Here is a 19,885-nt window from a genome sequence, read left to right as displayed (position 1 = left end):
CTCGTTCAAGAAGTTGTTAACATAAATGTCAGTCTTTTTGTTATTATACCTTCAATTGTTCGGCTAAAAAAAACAGTTCATTTTTTCTTGTTCGTGATAACTTAAATCAATATTATATAGTAAACTGGTTTAGCATTTATTTTGCAGTAGCTAATTTTTGGTTCCATTTTGGAATTTTGGAATGAAGAAAGGCAAACAAAACCATTCAAACATCAAATTTATAGCGTTGAAATATGTCTTTGGTAACTACTAGCTTGATTTGTTCCTTCTAAATGCAAAGAAAAGGGTATATTCAAATATACCTTCCGTTAAAAAAGAGGGACGAAAGATACCAGAGGGACAGTCAAACTTATAAATCGAAAATAAACTGACAACGCAATGGCTAAAAATTAAAAGGACAAACAGACAAACAATAATACACATGACACAACATAGAAAACTAAAGTTAAGTGTTGTGGAAGTATCGAATCCCACCCTGAAAAGACGGAATGTTCAAGGAGACAATGTAAATTGAATGAGTAGCGATTTACGGTTGAACAAAAAAAAACAAAAAAAAACACGAGAAGACAAACAAGGGTAGATTTCGACTTTTCTGCTTTTACGCGTTGAAGAATACATATTCAGTTTTTGTTATCATTTAAATGAAATATTTTTATCAAATGAAGTACGTTTTTTCTTTATCAAATTATACTATCTTTAGAAAATATGGCTTAAGAAGGGCCATATTATATGTGCGTATTGTTATGCGTTTACTTTTCTACATTGGTTAGAGGTATAGGGGGAGGGTTGAGATCTCACTAACATGTTTAACCCCGCCGCATTTTGCGCCTGTCCCAAGTCAGGAGCCTCTGGCCTTTGTTAGTCTTGTATTATTTTAATTTTAGTTTCTTGTGTACAATTTGGAAATTAGTATGGCGTTCATTATCACTGAACTAGTATACATTTGTTTATGCCCGCGTCACACCGTTCCGATTTTGAAATACGACGGACACCCGAATGCGAAAATTGTAAGTTCGTACGAAGTTGGTCCCGATCTCGTTAAAAAAACAAAAAGTGACCGAAGCAAGTACGATGAATAACGAACTCTATACGATGGTACCGAAATTATATACGATAGCAAAAGATGGACATACGATGGTTAACCGAAGACGGGTATTTAAGCTTCATATCTCAGCCGAAGCCTACACGATGGATCCCGTTGGCTACACGATGGATTACGAAGGCTACACGATGAATTACGATGATGGCGCGATGGCCATACGATGTCTAAAAGACGTCGTGTACAGCTAACGAGAAATCGATCTTTTTATCTAATTCTTACAAAACTTAGTTTAGTATCCCCTCGCCTACTACATGTACGTTGCGTGTATATACAATTGTTATGGACACTCTAGAACCAAAATACTCAAAACTTGGTATGGTGTTACTCGTTAAGAATGTCTTAAGCGCTATTGACTTTAAAGGTCAAGGTCACAGTGGCAGTTGTAATACAAGGCAAAATCACTCTAAAACCAATATGCTTCAAAAGATTTTAACCCCATTTGGTATATTGTTCCTCCTTGTAAAGATGTGACAAGTTTTACGTTCAATGCCAAAGGTCAAGGTCATGCAGATTGACTTGTTTTTTCTCCTTGAAATAGCATAATACACATGAAATTGGTTGCTCATTTTTTTACCTGATGGTTCTAAAGACAATATTAAAGGTATTTCCAGTTACTGAATGTTTTGGTTGATTTCTAAAAAAAATAGTTTATGTATCAAACATGCATATTCAATTTACCATGTTCTGCATGTGTCATATACAAATATAGAGTTCATATTTGTCCCCAATATGTTATATACGAGGGAATGCCACGCTCGGCATTGCCTTGTTTGAACTGTAAAATGCGCGCACTAGTCTGAATAATCACCCATAATTATGCCCATGTTTACTGATCTATCTTAAAGGAAAGGTAATGGGTTCGTTCATCCCTTTTATTTAAAAAGAGCTCTTTCCAGGAGAATATCATAATAATATAGACAAAAGGAAATATGTGGGGAAAGCAACAAATACGGCAATATAGAAAACAAAATGGTTATGGAGTAAACAGTCGTGTGACAACAACTCAGACGATACATAAAAAATCAGAATAATGAAGAAAAAGTTGGTTTCCCGATATACGTGTACCTGCAGTGTTGTTGTACGACGCGCGTTTATTATTTTCATTATGTGACTTGATATGAAAAATTGACAATTTTTTTTTATTTTACTTGTAAAAGTAAATCCTGTGCCTATAATAGCTGCTCTTCTTGTTCCATTTGAATTAATAGAAACAACGCTGTCGCCTTTCTTGTTCTCATATAATCATATGATATGAGCTCCATGTTTTGTGAACGTCTTTCTTAACTTTGTATTAGACTGACCAGTGCATATCGCGCCTGGCACTGTAAATGTTTTTTCAGCGCGAAACTTAACTTACATTTAGCTGGATTTATTGCCGTCGTAGTTCCATCTTGTCGCCTTCGTACTTTTATTCGATGGCAACACGACGGAATTACGATTTCTTCACGAAGTCGTGTTGCCCGCGTAAGACCTTCGGGTAGCTTCGTGATTCATTCGTGTAGACATGGTAATGCCAAAACTGCCCGATGGAAACACGAATGCAATACGATGTTCAAAGATGCATTCCCGATGACATTACGATGGTGAGGATAGTGATACGAACTCAATACGAACCCTCAACATCGGACGCACCTTCGGGGATTTTTTAACATGTAAAAAAATTTAGAACCCTTCCCGAAGTTGTCCCCGAAGGCTAGAAAAAGTGGCCGATGGTTAAAAATGACACTACGAATAGCCCGATCTGGATACGATCAGTTCCGATTTTGAAAATTTTCATTATCGTGTTGCCATCGGCGTAAAAATCGGGACAGTGTGACGCGGGCATTAGGGGCCAGCTGAAGGACGCCTCCGGGTGCGGGAATTTCTCGCTACATTGAAGACCTGTTGGTGACCTTCTGCTGTTGTTTGTTTTTTATTTGGTCGGGTTGTTGTCTCTTTGACACATTCCCCATTTCCATTCTCAATTTTACTTATCATTTATAATTTTTACACACATTTAATACTATTTGTTTTGCTGGTGGGCAATGTCAAGTAATGGTCAAATGTAATAGTGACTAGCTGTATTTTTGCCATTCGTATTTGGCTCATTTTGATAATACTACTCATCTCAAAAATGTGTTACAAATGAACGTTAAGGGAATTGGATCTCCAAAACAAAACGAAATCGAAAAAGATATTTTTATAGAAATGGGTCATATACCAATTATTAAAACAACTTTAGGCAACAACAATTAATCGATGTTCAAATATTGAAAAAATCGATTAAAACACAACAAAGAAAGAAACAAACTAGTAGTCCGGCGGCTACAAGCATATTGCAGACGAATTGTGCACATCCTGTTACAAGCATGAAATTTGGCATAGACCTTCCTCAAATATTACTCTTTTATTTCAGATAGGGAGGCATTTCAAAAAAATGTCTCACTTCCGGTAAAATCCAAAATGGCGGACGTCATACTTAAATCAGCCCAATATCGAAGGCTAGCGTGTAAAAATGTGTTATTATCATGCTACTATCATAATATTTGGTACAGACCTTTGTTTTTTACTACTTTTGGATAAATTAAATAGATAAGATGTCTTCAGAAACCCCACTTCCAGTTAAAATCCAATATGGCTGACATTGTACTTAAATAAGCTTATTTTTTAGGGAGGGTAACTGAATTGTGTTTGAACGTATTGCCACTATCATTACATTGTGTATGAACCTTTTTTTGGTGTTTCTGATGGATACAATGCATAAGACATATGTCTTAAAAACCCTTTCTTCCGGTTATATCCAAAATGGCGGAATTTTATTCAAATTTTCATTTTTTTCAATATGTAAAGAAAATGATTTTATTTTGTGCTGGTCATTAAACTTTTGGCTTAAAGTTATCCTCAAAACCACTTATTCTAGCATGTTGTAAATATTTAGATATAAAGTTGACACTTCCGGTTAAAATATGACGTAAATTTCAAAGATGAGTCCTCAATCTATTTCTTCGATTTAGAGTTTTGGATAGATTGATTAAAACAAAATAAAATCAGTATAGTACTAAAAATTATTTAAAATTATTACTATTTGGCCAAGAATACATGTTCATTCACCGTCACCATGACATGCACACATCGCAGTGCACGGGATACACAATTTTCCACATTAAACATGACCGCGGAATCCTTTCTTACATCCACAATGTATAAGCTTTTGACAAAATGATGAGGCCTCAAAAAGAGTTTTTCAAAAGTTATTCTCTTTGTCCCTGCCTGGAGTGGATCATTGCCTAGTGCATTTGAAAGGCCATTGATAGATATTAATCCAAAGTCTTTTGCCCTCCCAAACACAACGTCTACCCCTATGTCACGGAATAGCGAAACAGTAGTGACAGCATCATCATTAACGACTGTTCGAATCATGACTCGTTTAAGTGCGTGTTTCACTGCATCAGACACATGCACCATGATTTTAGTGTCTGCCTCTAAATGTGAACTTGGTGCTGAACTTGAAATACATTACGTGGTGGATAAGATAGAATATCCTGACCATTTGTTGCTATAACTACCATACGCATCCAAGACTTCATCCACTCGTATTTCAGTTTCAAGGTATTTTATTTAGGTAAGGACATACTACCCAATCAGCATACTCAGTAGGCCGCAATTCACAATCGGAGAGCTGATTTCCAACATTTACAAAGACTATTGTATTGTTTCTCACATCTTAATAAATTCTGCAAAAACACATATTTTCTTGCCATGTTAACCTAATCTGTTTCTTCTTTTTTTTTATCTTCCAACAAAACCACGTATCGATTTCAATTACATTAAACATCAAATCCATATGGTGATGTTGGCTGGTCAATCATCATTCTAAATGCTATAGTCACATCTTCAAACTTCATTAATGTCACCAACGCAGTTCCTTTTCCAGCGAACGTGTTATCTTTTAATGCCTAGTGCATTTGAAAGGTCATTGATTGATATATATCTTATACTTTTCCCCTTCTAAATGCAAACCAAAGTTTGTCTGCCCTATGTCACGGAATAGCGAAACAGCAATGACATCAGTATCGACTGTTTGAGTAAGGCATCAGACACATCTATCTTGATTCTAGTATCAGTCTGTTCGTGTAAACATGGTGCTAAACTTGAAACATCATCAAGTGGTGGATAACACTAAACATCCTGAGCATTTGTTGCTTCAACTACCTTGTACTCAAAATTATATTGAGCAAGCTCCTGTGAATGAAAACTTAAAAGTTCTTTCTTACTGTCGTCATCTCTCAGAAAACTTTCCCATCTTTGAGGATGTTTTTAATATTGGTTCGTCTGTGTATTCCTTTTCCCCTAAATGTTGCCCTTGCTTCTTTTAGCAGCTTTCAAACTACCAGTATTTCGCTATTCCGTGACAAAGAGGCAGACGAACTATTGATTGTATTTGGAGAGGCAAAAATCTTTGGATTAATATCTATCAATGACCTTTCAAATGCACTAGACAATGAGTGATCACACACTTTTATTTCTGACCAATACCTTATGACGGGTTGTGATGCTGTTCTCTCTTTGCTTGAAAAGGAAAAAAAAGACTGCGTGGGAGACATTAATGGTATTTGAAGATGTGACTTTAACATAAAGAATGATGATTGATCAGCCTAAATCACCGGGGTTGTACTGTACAAACTTATCAGATCTAACATGATTAACGAACCAAGAAAGTAAATTTTTGCACAAAAGTGAAATCTCATTTTAAGTGAGGCTATACCCATGACTTGTTCTAGTCTTTTCAAGCATGTAAAACGTGTAATATACTAATGCAGGTGTCTAGTGAGACGAGCTTTGGATTGACTCTTATGCTACCTAGTCTTGTCACTAATGGATTGCGAAGGGACAAAGAGGGTCCCTTTAAAAAAAACTCTTTCTGAGACCTCATCATTTTTTCAGAAGCTTGTACATTATGGATGTAAGAAAGGATGCCGCGGTTATTTTTAATGTGTAAAATCGGGTCTCCCGTGCACTGCCTTGTGTGCATGTGGTGGTGACTGTGAATAAGCATGTATTCTTGGCCAAATAGAAGTAGTTTTAAATATTTTTTAGTACTATAGTGATTTTCTTTTGTTTAAATCAATCTATCCAAAACTCTACATCGAAAGAAATAGATTGAGGACTCATCTTTAAAATTTACGTCATATTTTTACCGGAAGTGTCAACTTTATATCTTAGCATTTACAACATGCTAGAATAAGTGGTTTTGGGGATAACTTAAAGCCAAAAGTTTAATGACCAGCACAAAATAAAATCATTTTCTTTACATTTTGAAAAAAGTTGAAAATTTGAATAAAAAATTGATATTTCTCTGTCCGCCATTTTGGATACTTCCCGAAGTAAGGATTTTTAAGACATAATTCTTATCCATTGTCTCCATCAGAAACACCAAAGAAAGGTCCATACACATTCTAATTATAGTAGCAATACGTTAAAACACATTTCAATTACCCTCCCTAAAAAATAAGCTTATTTAAGTACAATGTCCGCCATATTGGATTTTAACCGGAAGTGGGGTTTCTGAAGACATCTAATCTATTTAATTTATCCAAAAGTAGTAAAACACAAAGGTCTGTACCAAATATTATGATAGTAGCATGATAATAGGACATTTTTACACGCTAGCCTTCGATATTGGGCTGATTTAAGTATAACGTCCGCCATTTTAGATTTTACCGGAAGTGAGACATTTTTTTCAAATGCCTCCCTATCTGAAATAGAAGAGTAATAGTTGAGGAAGGTCTATGCCAAATTTCATGCTTGTAACAGGATGTGCACAATTTTTTACAAAGCCGCCGGACTATAGGAGGAAATCATGGACTTAAGTCCCAGTTTATGGTTATCATCAATTCCTTTGTCAAGCGAGTGGCTTAAAAAGATATGATGCTGTAATGAACAAAATGTGCCATTACACACTGAGTTAAATGTCACAATCGGAAATACGAAACAATCGACAATAGTACTCAATCGGAAATATGACAAAATCAGTACAATTACAGGTGTTTTTAAAGACGACCATTCTATTTTCTTATTATCTTAGACAGCAAATTAATGTCGCTTGTAAGTTTGGACACACACAAATACCAGTCAACCTACAATGTATTCGTTATTAGACGACAGATTACACAATGTGTCTCTTTAGAAACTCATTGTGAGTTGTTGATCTGTTTAGTGAACAAGAAGCATTAACTGGTCTTTATCTTTTATTACTTCTTAGTTTAACCCCGCCACATTATGTATGTATGTGCCTGTCCCAAGTCAGTGGTTTGTGTACGTGTTACATATTTGTTTTTCGTTCATTTCTTTTAATATAAATAAGGCCGTTAGTTTCATTGTTTGTATTTTTTACATTGTCATTTCGGGCCCTTTTATATCTGACTATGCGGTATGAGCTTTGCTTATTGTTAAAGGCCGTACGGTGACCTTTATTTGTTGTTAATTCTGTGTCATTTCGGTCTGTTGTGGAGAGTTGTCTCATTGGAAATCATACCACATCCTTTTTTTATATATATATCTATAAACAACACATTCTAAGACTGAAAAGGTATTGTTATGACAAATACTAATACATATATGATTAGTGTGAATAAATATAAAGTGCTATTTAAAAACATTTCATATTAATGATTTGGACGAGAAGGGAGAGCAGACCCCTTCAACCAGACATAATCCACAGTGAACTTATAAAGAATAGATTACATATAGTTTACGAAACTGAACTTCTTTTCAATTGCAAACCGTTAACAATGCAATAATCAAGGCATAGCTCTTCTTCCTGAAAATAAATTTATCTGTACTGAAAGGTCCTTATTTAAATGACGAAAGGATGTATGTTTAAGGGTGGGAATATGCACAATTTGAAATTATTTAGCTACAAAATACTGATCTACCGGGATAAAAAATGTGATCCTGATGTTCCTACCAGGTATCAACTTCTGACCAACTTAAATTAAAATGATATGAAATCTTCTCAGCTTTTGCAAAAAATGTAACAATTGAACATAATCAACCAAAATAATTTGTCACCTTTAAAATTGTTTCGAAAATTGTTGAACCAGATGTGCCCCATTTATAAGTATTTTGTGCAACTAATCCTTCTGCGTCTTCAAAAGGTAGCGTTTCCTTTGTCACTGTCAAGATTGCAACAAAATTGCCACTATATGTGGCCGCCATTAAGATGCAAAATAGCCACCAGCAACTCAGTAGTGTTTTTCCTGCTGACGAAGCGGCTACATGCTGTCCACCTGAAATAATTGTATGTGCATACTATTATGAACATTAATAGTATTGTTATGCTATTTTTGAATCAGTAATGTGCCATAAAAAAGATTCTTTATAAATGTAAAGATTGTTCTTAATCTTTCTTAAAACAGGTGTCTAGATGTTAAATTTATGCAAATAGTTGAAATACTTTGCCAGGTTTTCTAACAAAATAGCAACTTAATTATCTTTAGAAATTCGATATTTTTTATTAAAAAAGTGCAATAAAAGACGTACGTTAATTATGTTTTTAATCTTTTCTGTAAATTCTATGTGTCAAGTTTTAAACTAAAGTTATCCGTAAAGCTGTGTTCAAATTCAAATCATACTCATGTTTACAATGGGAAATGTACTGTTTGCAAATGCGGAATTGCACAATAACGTTGCGTGCATGAACATATATCATTAAAATTAAAGGTGAATCATGAAAATCACTGACAATTCGTTCATAAATCCCTTCGTAAATTTTACAGACGCCATCACGAGTTAGTTGACCGTTATGGAATAGCCGTTTCACAAATGATATCGGATATGTTCCTTACGTCGTAACTACAATCCCCTTCCCTTTCTTGAATTTGACCTACCGAATTAGACTATTTTTCCGGATTTATCACATAAGCAACACGACGGGTGCCGCATGTGGAGCAGGATCTGCTTACTCTTCCGAAGCACCTAAGATCACCCCTAGTTTTTGGTGGGGTTCGTGTTGTTTATTCTTTAGTTTTCTATGATGTGTCATGTGTAATATTGTTTTTCTGTTTGTCTTTTTCATTTTTAGCCATGGCGTTGTCAGTTTGTTTTAGATTTACGAGTTTGACTGTCCCTTTGGTATCTTTCGTCCCTCTTTTATTGAACTATATAGAAACCAAGCTCAATGTCATACTTCTCGACACCGAATTATCAATATAAAACCTGAAGAAGTAACTAAAGATAGGTAGGATTAAAAGAATCTAGAAAACAAAGATATTAACCGAATGTGATATGTTGGCTAAATTTTGTGAAACATAAAGGTATTGTCGCGTTATTAAACGTTTACAACAACGATGAAGGACTATGCTGGAGAAGAATGCCACCAAGAAAGTCGACCTAATTATAAGTAATTTTTTTAACGTTAAGGGTATGAACAAACAAAACTTACCATGGCGAAGTATTGCTCCAATCACGTACCAGAACGAGTCAGATAAATGATGCAGTCCTCTGATCTTCATTCTTACGGCAACGTTTTTATTATACGGATTGAACTGTTCGAAAAGGAACAGACAAAATGTAACAACTATTAAAGAAAGTCCTATACAGAGAAACACTATTGAATTAACTGGAACGTGTAATTTCTTTGAATACGATGCAACTGGTTTCTTTATGATAATCCCTGATTTTTCATGAAAATATGGCTGTGTGAAATCTACTACAGTTTCTCTGAGAACATCTATAACTAGTGGTGCAGCAACCAGATCCACTTCCTAAAACAAAGGTTATATATAATTTGTTGGTATTAACTTAATTACGTTCGTTGGACTTTTCGTTTTGTCTTGGAGTACGGCATTTTTCTTATTTTACCTTTGTTATGCAATAATATGCATTCCATTTTGTGATAATTATGTTGTACATTTAGTCCGGCGGCTTTGTAAAAAATTGTGCACATCCTGTTACAAGCATGAAATTTGGCATAGACCTTCCTCAACTATTACTCTTCTATTTCAGATAGGGAGGCATTTGAAAAAAATGTCTCACTTCCGGTAAAATCTAAAATGGCGGACGTTATACTTAAATCAGCCCAATATCGAAGGCTAGCGTGTAAAAATGTCCTATTATCATGCTACTATCATAATATTTGGTACAGACCTTTGTGTTTTACTACTTTTGGATAAATTAAATAGATTAGATGTCTTCAGAAACCCCACTTCCGGTTAAAATCCAATATGGCGGACATTGTACTTAAATAAGCTTATTTTTTAGGGAGGGTAATTGAAATGTGTTTTAACGTATTGCTACTATAATTAGAATGTGTATGGACCTTTCTTTGGTGTTTCTGATGGAGACAATGGATAAGAATTATGTCTTAAAAATCCTTACTTCGGGAAGTATCCAAAATGGCGGACAGAGAAATATCAATTTTTTATTCAAATTTTCAACTTTTTTCAAAATGTAAAGAAAATGATTTTATTTTGTGCTGGTCATTAAACTTTTGGCTTTAAGTTATCCCCAAAACCACTTATTCTAGCATGTTGTAAATGCTAAGATATAAAGTTGACACTTCCGGTAAAAATATGACGTAAATTTTAAAGATGAGTCCTCAATCTATTTCTTTCGATGTAGAGTTTTGGATAGATTGATTTAAACAAAAGAAAATCACTATAGTACTAAAAAATATTTAAAACTACTTCTATTTGGCCAAGAATACATGCTTATTCACAGTCACCACCACATGCACACAAGGCAGTGCACGGGAGACCCGATTTTACACATTAAAAATAACCGCGGCATCCTTTCTTACATCCATAATGTACAAGCTTCTGAAAAAATGATGAGGTCTCAGAAAGAGTTTTTTTTAAAGGGACCCTCTTTGTCCCTTCGCAATCCATTAGTGACAAGACTAGGTAGCATAAGAGTCAATCCAAAGCTCGTCTCACTAGACACCTGCATTAGTATATTACACGTTTTACATGCTTGAAAAGACTAGAACAAGTCATGGGTATAGCCTCACTTAAAATGAGATTTCACTTTTGTGCAAAAATTTACTTTCTTGGTTCGTTAATCATGTTAGATCTGATAAGTTTGTACAGTACAACCCCGGTGATTTAGGCTGATCAATCATCATTCTTTATGTTAAAGTCACATCTTCAAATACCATTAATGTCTCCCACGCAGTCTTTTTTTTCCTTTTCAAGCAAAGAGAGAACAGCATCACAACCCGTCATAAGGTATTGGTCAGAAATAAAAGTGTGTGATCACTCATTGTCTAGTGCATTTGAAAGGTCATTGATAGATATTAATCCAAAGATTTTTGCCTCTCCAAATACAATCAATAGTTCGTCTGCCTCTTTGTCACGGAATAGCGAAATACTGGTAGTTTGAAAGCTGCTAAAAGAAGCAAGGGCAACATTTAGGGGAAAAAGAATACACAGACGAACCAATATTAAAAACATCCTCAAAGATGGGAAAGTTTTCTGAGAGATGACGACAGTAAGAAAGAACTTTTAAGTTTTCATTCACAGGAGCTTGCTCAATATAATTTTGAGTACAAGGTAGTTGAAGCAACAAATGCTCAGGATGTTTAGTGTTATCCACCACTTGATGATGTTTCAAGTTTAGCACCATGTTTACACGAACAGACTGATACTAGAATCAAGATAGATGTGTCTGATGCCTTACTCAAACAGTCGATACTGATGTCATTGCTGTTTCGCTATTCCGTGACATAGGGCAGACAAACTTTGGTTTGCATTTAGAAGGGGAAAAGTATAAGATATATATCAATCAATGACCTTTCAAATGCACTAGGCATTAAAAGATAACACGTTCGCTGGAAAAGGAACTGCGTTGGTGACATTAATGAAGTTTGAAGATGTGACTATAGCATTTAGAATGATGATTGACCAGCCAACATCACCATATGGATTTGATGTTTAATGTAATTGAAATCGATACGTGGTTTTGTTGGAAGATAAAAAAAAAGAAGAAACAGATTAGGTTAACATGGCAAGAAAATATGTGTTTTTGCAGAATTTATTAAGATGTGAGAAACAATACAATAGTCTTTGTAAATGTTGGAAATCAGCTCTCCGATTGTGAATTGCGGCCTACTGAGTATGCTGATTGGGTAGTATGTCCTTACCTAAATAAAATACCTTGAAACTGAAATACGAGTGGATGAAGTCTTGGATGCGTATGGTAGTTATAGCAACAAATGGTCAGGATATTCTATCTTATCCACCACGTAATGTATTTCAAGTTCAGCACCAAGTTCACATTTAGAGGCAGACACTAAAATCATGGTGCATGTGTCTGATGCAGTGAAACACGCACTTAAACGAGTCATGATTCGAACAGTCGTTAATGATGATGCTGTCACTACTGTTTCGCTATTCCGTGACATAGGGGTAGACGTTGTGTTTGGGAGGGCAAAAGACTTTGGATTAATATCTATCAATGGCCTTTCAAATGCACTAGGCAATGATCCACTCCAGGCAGGGACAAAGAGAATAACTTTTGAAAAACTCTTTTTGAGGCCTCATCATTTTGTCAAAAGCTTATACATTGTGGATGTAAGAAAGGATTCCGCGGTCATGTTTAATGTGGAAAATTGTGTATCCCGTGCACTGCGATGTGTGCATGTCATGGTGACGGTGAATGAACATGTATTCTTGGCCAAATAGTAATAATTTTAAATAATTTTTAGTACTATACTGATTTTATTTTGTTTTAATCAATCTATCCAAAACTCTAAATCGAAGAAATAGATTGAGGACTCATCTTTGAAATTTACGTCATATTTTAACCGGAAGTGTCAACTTTATATCTAAATATTTACAACATGCTAGAATAAGTGGTTTTGAGGATAACTTTAAGCCAAAAGTTTAATGACCAGCACAAAATAAAATCATTTTCTTTACATATTGAAAAAAATGAAAATTTGAATAAAATTCCGCCATTTTGGATATAACCGGAAGAAAGGGTTTTTAAGACATATGTCTTATGCATTGTATCCATCAGAAACACCAAAAAAAGGTTCATACACAATGTAATGATAGTGGCAATACGTTCAAACACAATTCAGTTACCCTCCCTAAAAAATAAGCTTATTTAAGTACAATGTCAGCCATATTGGATTTTAACTGGAAGTGGGGTTTCTGAAGACATCTTATCTATTTAATTTATCCAAAAGTAGTAAAAAACAAAGGTCTGTACCAAATATTATGATAGTAGCATGATAATAACACATTTTTACACGCTAGCCTTCGATATTGGGCTGATTTAAGTATGACGTCCGCCATTTTGGATTTTACCGGAAGTGAGACATTTTTTTGAAATGCCTCCCTATCTGAAATAAAAGAGTAATATTTGAGGAAGGTCTATGCCAAATTTCATGCTTGTAACAGGATGTGCACAATTCGTCTGCAATATGCTTGTAGCCGCCGGACTAATTGCAAGGAATCCATTTTGATGTGTATTTCATTCTTAAACCTACATTCATTTTCAATTTCTGAGTTTTTAATATTGCAACGACTATAGTAAACTAGATTGTTGTTTACTTATTGAATATTTGGGATAATGTAGTGAGTATCTTAATGATTTTCATTTTACGAAATAAAGATTAAAATAAGCTTATGGTGTATTCCATCCATTAGATATAAAAGTCAAACAGTTAACAAGGATTTAACCTTTCAAAAAAACAGCGCTTTGTGCAATGTGTATAGTAAGTAAATTGTAAATTGTTTATTGTAGTGACATGTGTAAGTCAGCATAAATATATAAATTTGTACAAATATAGTTACATATATAATACACCCGGCCCAATGGACCAATAAGTCACCTTTTACTTTTAGTTCAATATAAATGTTCTAATATCACGTGTCAATTGCCAATTTAAATTTAAATTCAGATAATTATAGATTAAGAATTAACGATTGTAAAAGTTCATATAATGATAAATTCATCTAAAGTTTGTAAAAAAGTTTAAGAATGTTAACTAGAGTAAACTGTTTGTTTTCTACGGAGAAGTGACGCTGCTAAGTATTTAGCTATTTTCCTTGGATGGTTCACCATTAGAAATGTTAATTTTCCCTGGTCATCTAGTTGCGTATATATAGTCAGGCACCATTAATATCTCGCTAAAAACAGTTTGTCTGATATCCTTATAAAATGTGCAGTTTATAAGAAAATGTAGCTCACTTTCAACATTTTGAGAGTTACAGAAACGACATAGTCTGTTTTCTACTGGTTCCCCAATATATCTACCAGTCTCAATTCTGATCGGTAATATCCTGCATCTAAACTGGGCTAGCACAGATCGCTCGTGTTTCGTAAGATTTAGTTTTACATAGTGCTCTAGTTCGAAGTTTGTTTTAAAGTTTAAGTAAGATCGTAGCTTTGGCTTATTTATCAAGGACTCTCTCCATATATCACTGTAATGAGTTCGTACAATTTGTTCAAAAGATTTTAAATCCACCATTGTTCTACTTTCATAATAATGTAACATATTAAGTTCCGTGAAAATATCTTTAGGGTCACTACACCAATTGTTTGTGCAACGATCATAATCCATATTGAACACCACTTTCGTTAATCGGTCGTCTTCAAACGATAATAGCCTATTCCAGTAGCGAATAATGTGTACCCAATGCCGAAACTGACTTGGTATCCATCCAGTATCCCCGTACAGTGCTAGAATTGGTGCAAATCTGTGAACGCCTAAGTAATATCGAATTGCTCTGTTCTGTACGTTGTCTATTGATTGGAACTTCCTATCTCCCCATATTCCAGATGCGTAGTCGAGGATTGGAGTAACACACGAATTAAAAAGTTTTTCATAAGACTGAAAACCACCTTTTGGCGAACATAACAATATCATCAGCGTAAAGTAGAAGTGAAATTTGTCTTCCATTAATATCAAATCCTAAATTCAAATCATTTACTTCTTTAACCAAATCGTTGATGAAGATAGAGAAAAGTGTCGGAGAAACGTTATCCCCTTGTTTTACGCCGGATTTACAGTCAAACCAATTCGTCAGCTTAGTGTTGATACGCACACAGGAGCTTGTATGCTGATAAATGCTTTTAATTGAATTATAAATTTTGCCGTCTATATTATTTAAGCGCAACTTATACAACATCATGTCTCTATCAACGAAATCAAAGCACTTTTTTAAGTCAATGAATGCCGCAAAGACGTTGTGATTGTTTCTCACAATACTGTTTAAGGTAAAAATATGATCTTCACAAGACCTTTTTTTCCTGAACCCATTCTGTTCATCTGCAAGAATATTTTCAGTCTCTAGAAAACTTGATAATCTCTTGTTAACAAATGCGCTTTAGAGTTTGCTTACACATGATAATAGACTGACTCCTCTGTAATTCATCGGAATACGTGCATCTGACGACGGATCCTTTAATATAGGACAAATTATGGATTTTCTCCAGGCGGACGGAATTAAACTCGAGTCAAAAATCAGTTGAAAAAGATTGTGTATTATTTCAATAACTACAGGAAATTTTAAAACATCGTATGGTATTTCGTCATATCCACTTGCATATCGTAGTTTAGCTTGCATTACTATTGAATTTATTTCATTTCTTGATATCTTCTCATTTAAAAGATTATTCGGCATATACAGAGGGTCCTCCATATTTTCCTCTAATAGGTTTTTGTGTACTTTAGCTTGAGTATAGTGTTCTGAATCAAATTCATCACTCGACAAACCATTGTATAAATTTTCAAAATCACAACGCCATCTTTCCAAAACTTTTTGTTCAGATCTAGTTATAGTACCATCATCATCAACGACTTCCTGTGGTATACATTTGTTACTTCTAGGTCCTAATTTACGTATTTTTTCCCAAAAGTCAGTTGGATGTTTGCTCGTCATTGTCTCTATTTCTACCGCTACTGTTCTTCTATAGGTACGTTCTGCCCGTCTTATTTACAATTTACAATATAATTACAAGTATATGGAAGTCTGGATAATTCGGTAAACCGATGTTTATTCGAGAAACAACCGTGGTATGCATATGAAAACCAGTATTTAGTACACGGACTGTGTTTGCGATTAGAAAAAAAATAAAGCAGTGTAAAAGTATGACAAAAATAAAAAAGAACACGTTTAATAATTTCATACTTCCGTAGCGTTTTCCCGGATTTACCGTCATTCCATCTTACGTTATTCATAATACGTTTTAATACATATTTTTCAAATATGAATCTAGACAGTCTAAAGCAGTTTATACTCACTCTACGTTGCAACTGTCCAATCAAACCGTTCCAAACGTTATTGCCCGATACCACACCCCATTTTCCATCAGGTGGCGACTTAAGTTCATAACTACAAAATATAAATAATACAGTGGCATACAAGTCCTATTGGAAAGAACGCCAGATTTGGACAAAGTGTATGCCTTTATGGCAAATGTTCATGTTATTTAAATTCTTTTAAATGTTAAATATGGTGAATTAGAGAAAATATCACCTTATGGGATGTTATTTTAATTGTTGCGTGATTGAAAATCATGTTTTATATAAGAAGCCTAAATAAGTTCTATGAAGTTCAATGTATTGTCATCCTGAGAAGAATAGTTATAAAATAAAAAGAAATGCACTGTTACCTATTTTTGCTAACATCTACGTCATTTGATCTCTGGTTAAGATTTGTCTCATTGACAATCTTTTCATATCTTCTTTTTTGCATATTAATACGCCCCGGTAATCTGAAAGCTGATATTTTTACTTTGGTCTCCGTTCTACACTTGATACACGCATATATCAGTTGTTACCCCAAACTTAGTATATTTCTAGGATTTTGATTGGTTAACACACGTCGTTACAAAACCAATAGCCCTGATTGTTGCTAACCCATATCCCCGGACGTTGCTACCCATTACATCGATGAAATGCACGTGCAGGTTCCTTGGTTCCATGGTTGTTCCTTATGAAATATCGAATTCTGTAGTCTATATAATCCACTAACGATTTTGTCTTATTATGTCGATTATTTGCACTCATTTAAGTAAATGCATCACTATTCTGCCAAATTGTCAATGAATAGGACTTCTGACCTAGCTATGCAAATGACCCACGATAACGTCACAACGTCTATGATGTAACTCTTACAACTTTGAGCGCCATATTCTACCTTTTCCACTTTCTCCGTCTTTAGATTAAAAACATCCTATATATGTCTACCTGTAGGGTTCTACCAAAGGTAGTACCCTACACCTTGTTAAAAATTTGTAAAAATCCCTAAAAATATTTAAAAAATGAAAACAAATCGTTATTTTCACGTTAATCTTTTTCGTCAAATTTCTCTTAAAATCGCCAGATTTAGACTAAGACCAGGGATAATTGTTTTTATCTATGTTCATATCCGTAGATATGGATATTTTAACACCCTTCAGTACCCTGTATACCCTATGGCTACGCCTCAGGCTGTACTTGGATACTTCAGGGTGTTAAAATATCCATATCTACGGATATGATCGAAGATAATTAACTTATAGGGTATTCTGATTCGTATTTTAGAAAGAAAAGACTTACCTGGACCTAACATTATATACAGACTTCTTTAAATCTATATATCGACTTTATTTATATGAGTTATTGTTCATTTTGTATTTGTTTATAGGTTCAGTATAACGCGCGAAATTTAACGTAAGTGTTCTTGTTTATTAATGACTCATGTATTACGTCACACCTATCGACGATTGGGTATAAAATATGGAACGCATGTACCTACTGGGAGCTTCTCTCCAAGAACCCCCATGCAGTCATCCGTCTCTCTTAAACTAAATTTTACTCCACGAAGTAACATTGCTTGGTGAAAATATTTAATATTGATATACTGTTTGCTCGGTTAAATAGCTAACCATGCTCTGAGTATGCAGAGTAGTTGTGTGCAACGCACCAAGTAGATTTTCCTGCACCAAGTAATGCATTGCACAAAGGAAGGAATACTTGGTGATAATATGTAATGCATCGAGTATGCTGAGTATTTGAATGCAGTGCACCAAGTAGATTTTTCCTGCACCAAGTATGCATAGTATTTGAATGCAGAGCACCAAGTACAATTTCATGCACTATAAGGATGCAGAATATTAGAATGTCGTATTTCAAGTAAATTGCATTGCACAAAGCGCTAGAAGAATTGATTTATTAAACTTGGTGCAAGTAATGCCCTTTGCCGTATTGCTTATTATATAATTAATGTATTTTAAGTCATGCCATATGTTCTATGAAGCACTGTATTGGTTGTATTTCTCAAATAGAAATAATACAATTAATGAATTCAATTGTGATTTTTATTATAACTTCCATCACTGTAGGCCCACAAAAGTAACAACGGGTTTATATCCTGACAAGAAAACCCCGGAACGTTACAATATTTGTTACATTTTAATACATACGAATAATTTAGTCTCCGTGATAATTCGTTCAGTAGTTCAATGGTCATTCCTTTATACTCTTTTGTTTTGTCGTCTATCTCCACATATGGCTTCCACTTGAAGAAGAAAAACATACAAACGTGTCATGTTGTGTCTTAGCAATATTTTAATAGAACCAACCGAGTTTATATTTAGAAAACGTTTACTTGCACAAAGATTGTCAATACGAATATTCAAAACTAACTCTTCAGTAATTATTCATATGTTCCAGTTGATACGTTATTCCACATCCCCCCTTATGACTTTCTTGACATATAAAAGTGCTGTTTATAAGGAGGCGTCAAAGCCAAGAGTTCAAAGTGATTAAGTTGAAATTTAACGGACAAATGTTTATTGACCGTTATGAACGTTTCACAGTTGACGATGGATATAATCCAATTTTCGAAAACATAAACCTGGCCTCTTTTCTTGAATGTGACCTACCGAAAAGAATCGTTCTTTCATGGCGCGACACGACACATGTGGAGCAGGGTTTGCTTGCTGTTCCAGTATACCTGATTTTATGACCTGCTTTTTATAGGTTTTGTGTTGCTCTGTTTTTAAAATTATGTATTTTATTGTGATGTTTCATTTTTTGCCATGCCATTATCAGTTGTTTTCTACTTTGAGTATTATTATCAATTCACCTCTCTTACTCCATCTTCAACTAAAACATCAGGTGAGTACAACATCAAGATACGATTGATTTTTTTTCATTAATCCTGAGAATTATTCAAACACAAATGTCTAATAGAATAAAGATTTGTTAACATGAATACTTCTTCAAATCGCTTTACAAGTTACACACAGCAATGTTCATGCTTGATAACTATAAATTAACAATATAAATTATGAATTACATCGGTTAATTTTCAATATTATTGGACTAACGTTATTAACATTGAATATTGTCATTATGTCTTCCGTTGCATGTTCCTGAATAATTATATTGTCAAGACACATTGTTAGAGTGGATAGTAAACAAAAAATATATATGCAGAAAAAAGGGTACAGTAGTTTGCTTTAATATGTGGGTACTTGTGTTCTTGGAATTAGAAAAATAACATTTTCGAGGATATTTGATTTTGTGATTTTGCCAAAGTCGTACCGGTGAATGTTCAACGAATAACAAATTTTCTATAGGATCCTATGCTGACTTGGGGAAAGCCAAGACATTAAATGTGTTAGAATATTTAAGTGTTGCTTGATCCACGGAAATTGGTACTCACGAACGAAATTAATCCACAGTATAACCATACAGAAAATTTCTACTTCGTTAAACACTTAATTTTATGATTCACCTGCGACCACGATATCCGCGAAAAGTAGTATTCAACACATAATCATTTATCCACAGTATCAATATGT

The 19,885-nt window shown here is 34.4% G+C and overlaps 1 protein-coding gene across 1 annotated transcript in view; it reads right to left on the bottom strand.

Annotated features, from left to right (window-relative positions):
* The window catches only part of LOC134684654 (probable glutamate receptor), a 31,047-nt gene that overhangs the window by 1,422 nt on the left and 9,740 nt on the right, over positions 1 to 19,885 (bottom strand). The window contains exons 3-6 of the mRNA XM_063543959.1: positions 18,500 to 18,594; positions 16,335 to 16,425; positions 9,525 to 9,846; positions 8,153 to 8,370 (exon numbers count right to left, since the gene is read on the bottom strand). Of these exons, the coding sequence (XP_063400029.1) occupies positions 8,153 to 8,370; positions 9,525 to 9,846; positions 16,335 to 16,425; positions 18,500 to 18,594 (726 nt within the window). The remainder of the gene's footprint in view (positions 1 to 8,152; positions 8,371 to 9,524; positions 9,847 to 16,334; positions 16,426 to 18,499; positions 18,595 to 19,885) is intronic.

The sequence above is a fragment of the Mytilus trossulus genome, chromosome 9 (assembly GCF_036588685.1).
Source record: "Mytilus trossulus isolate FHL-02 chromosome 9, PNRI_Mtr1.1.1.hap1, whole genome shotgun sequence".
In the NCBI taxonomy this organism is placed as follows: Eukaryota; Metazoa; Mollusca; class Bivalvia; order Mytilida; family Mytilidae; genus Mytilus; species Mytilus trossulus.
Note: the sequence above shows the minus strand (reverse complement) of the source record. Positions and strands in the feature narration are given on the sequence as shown.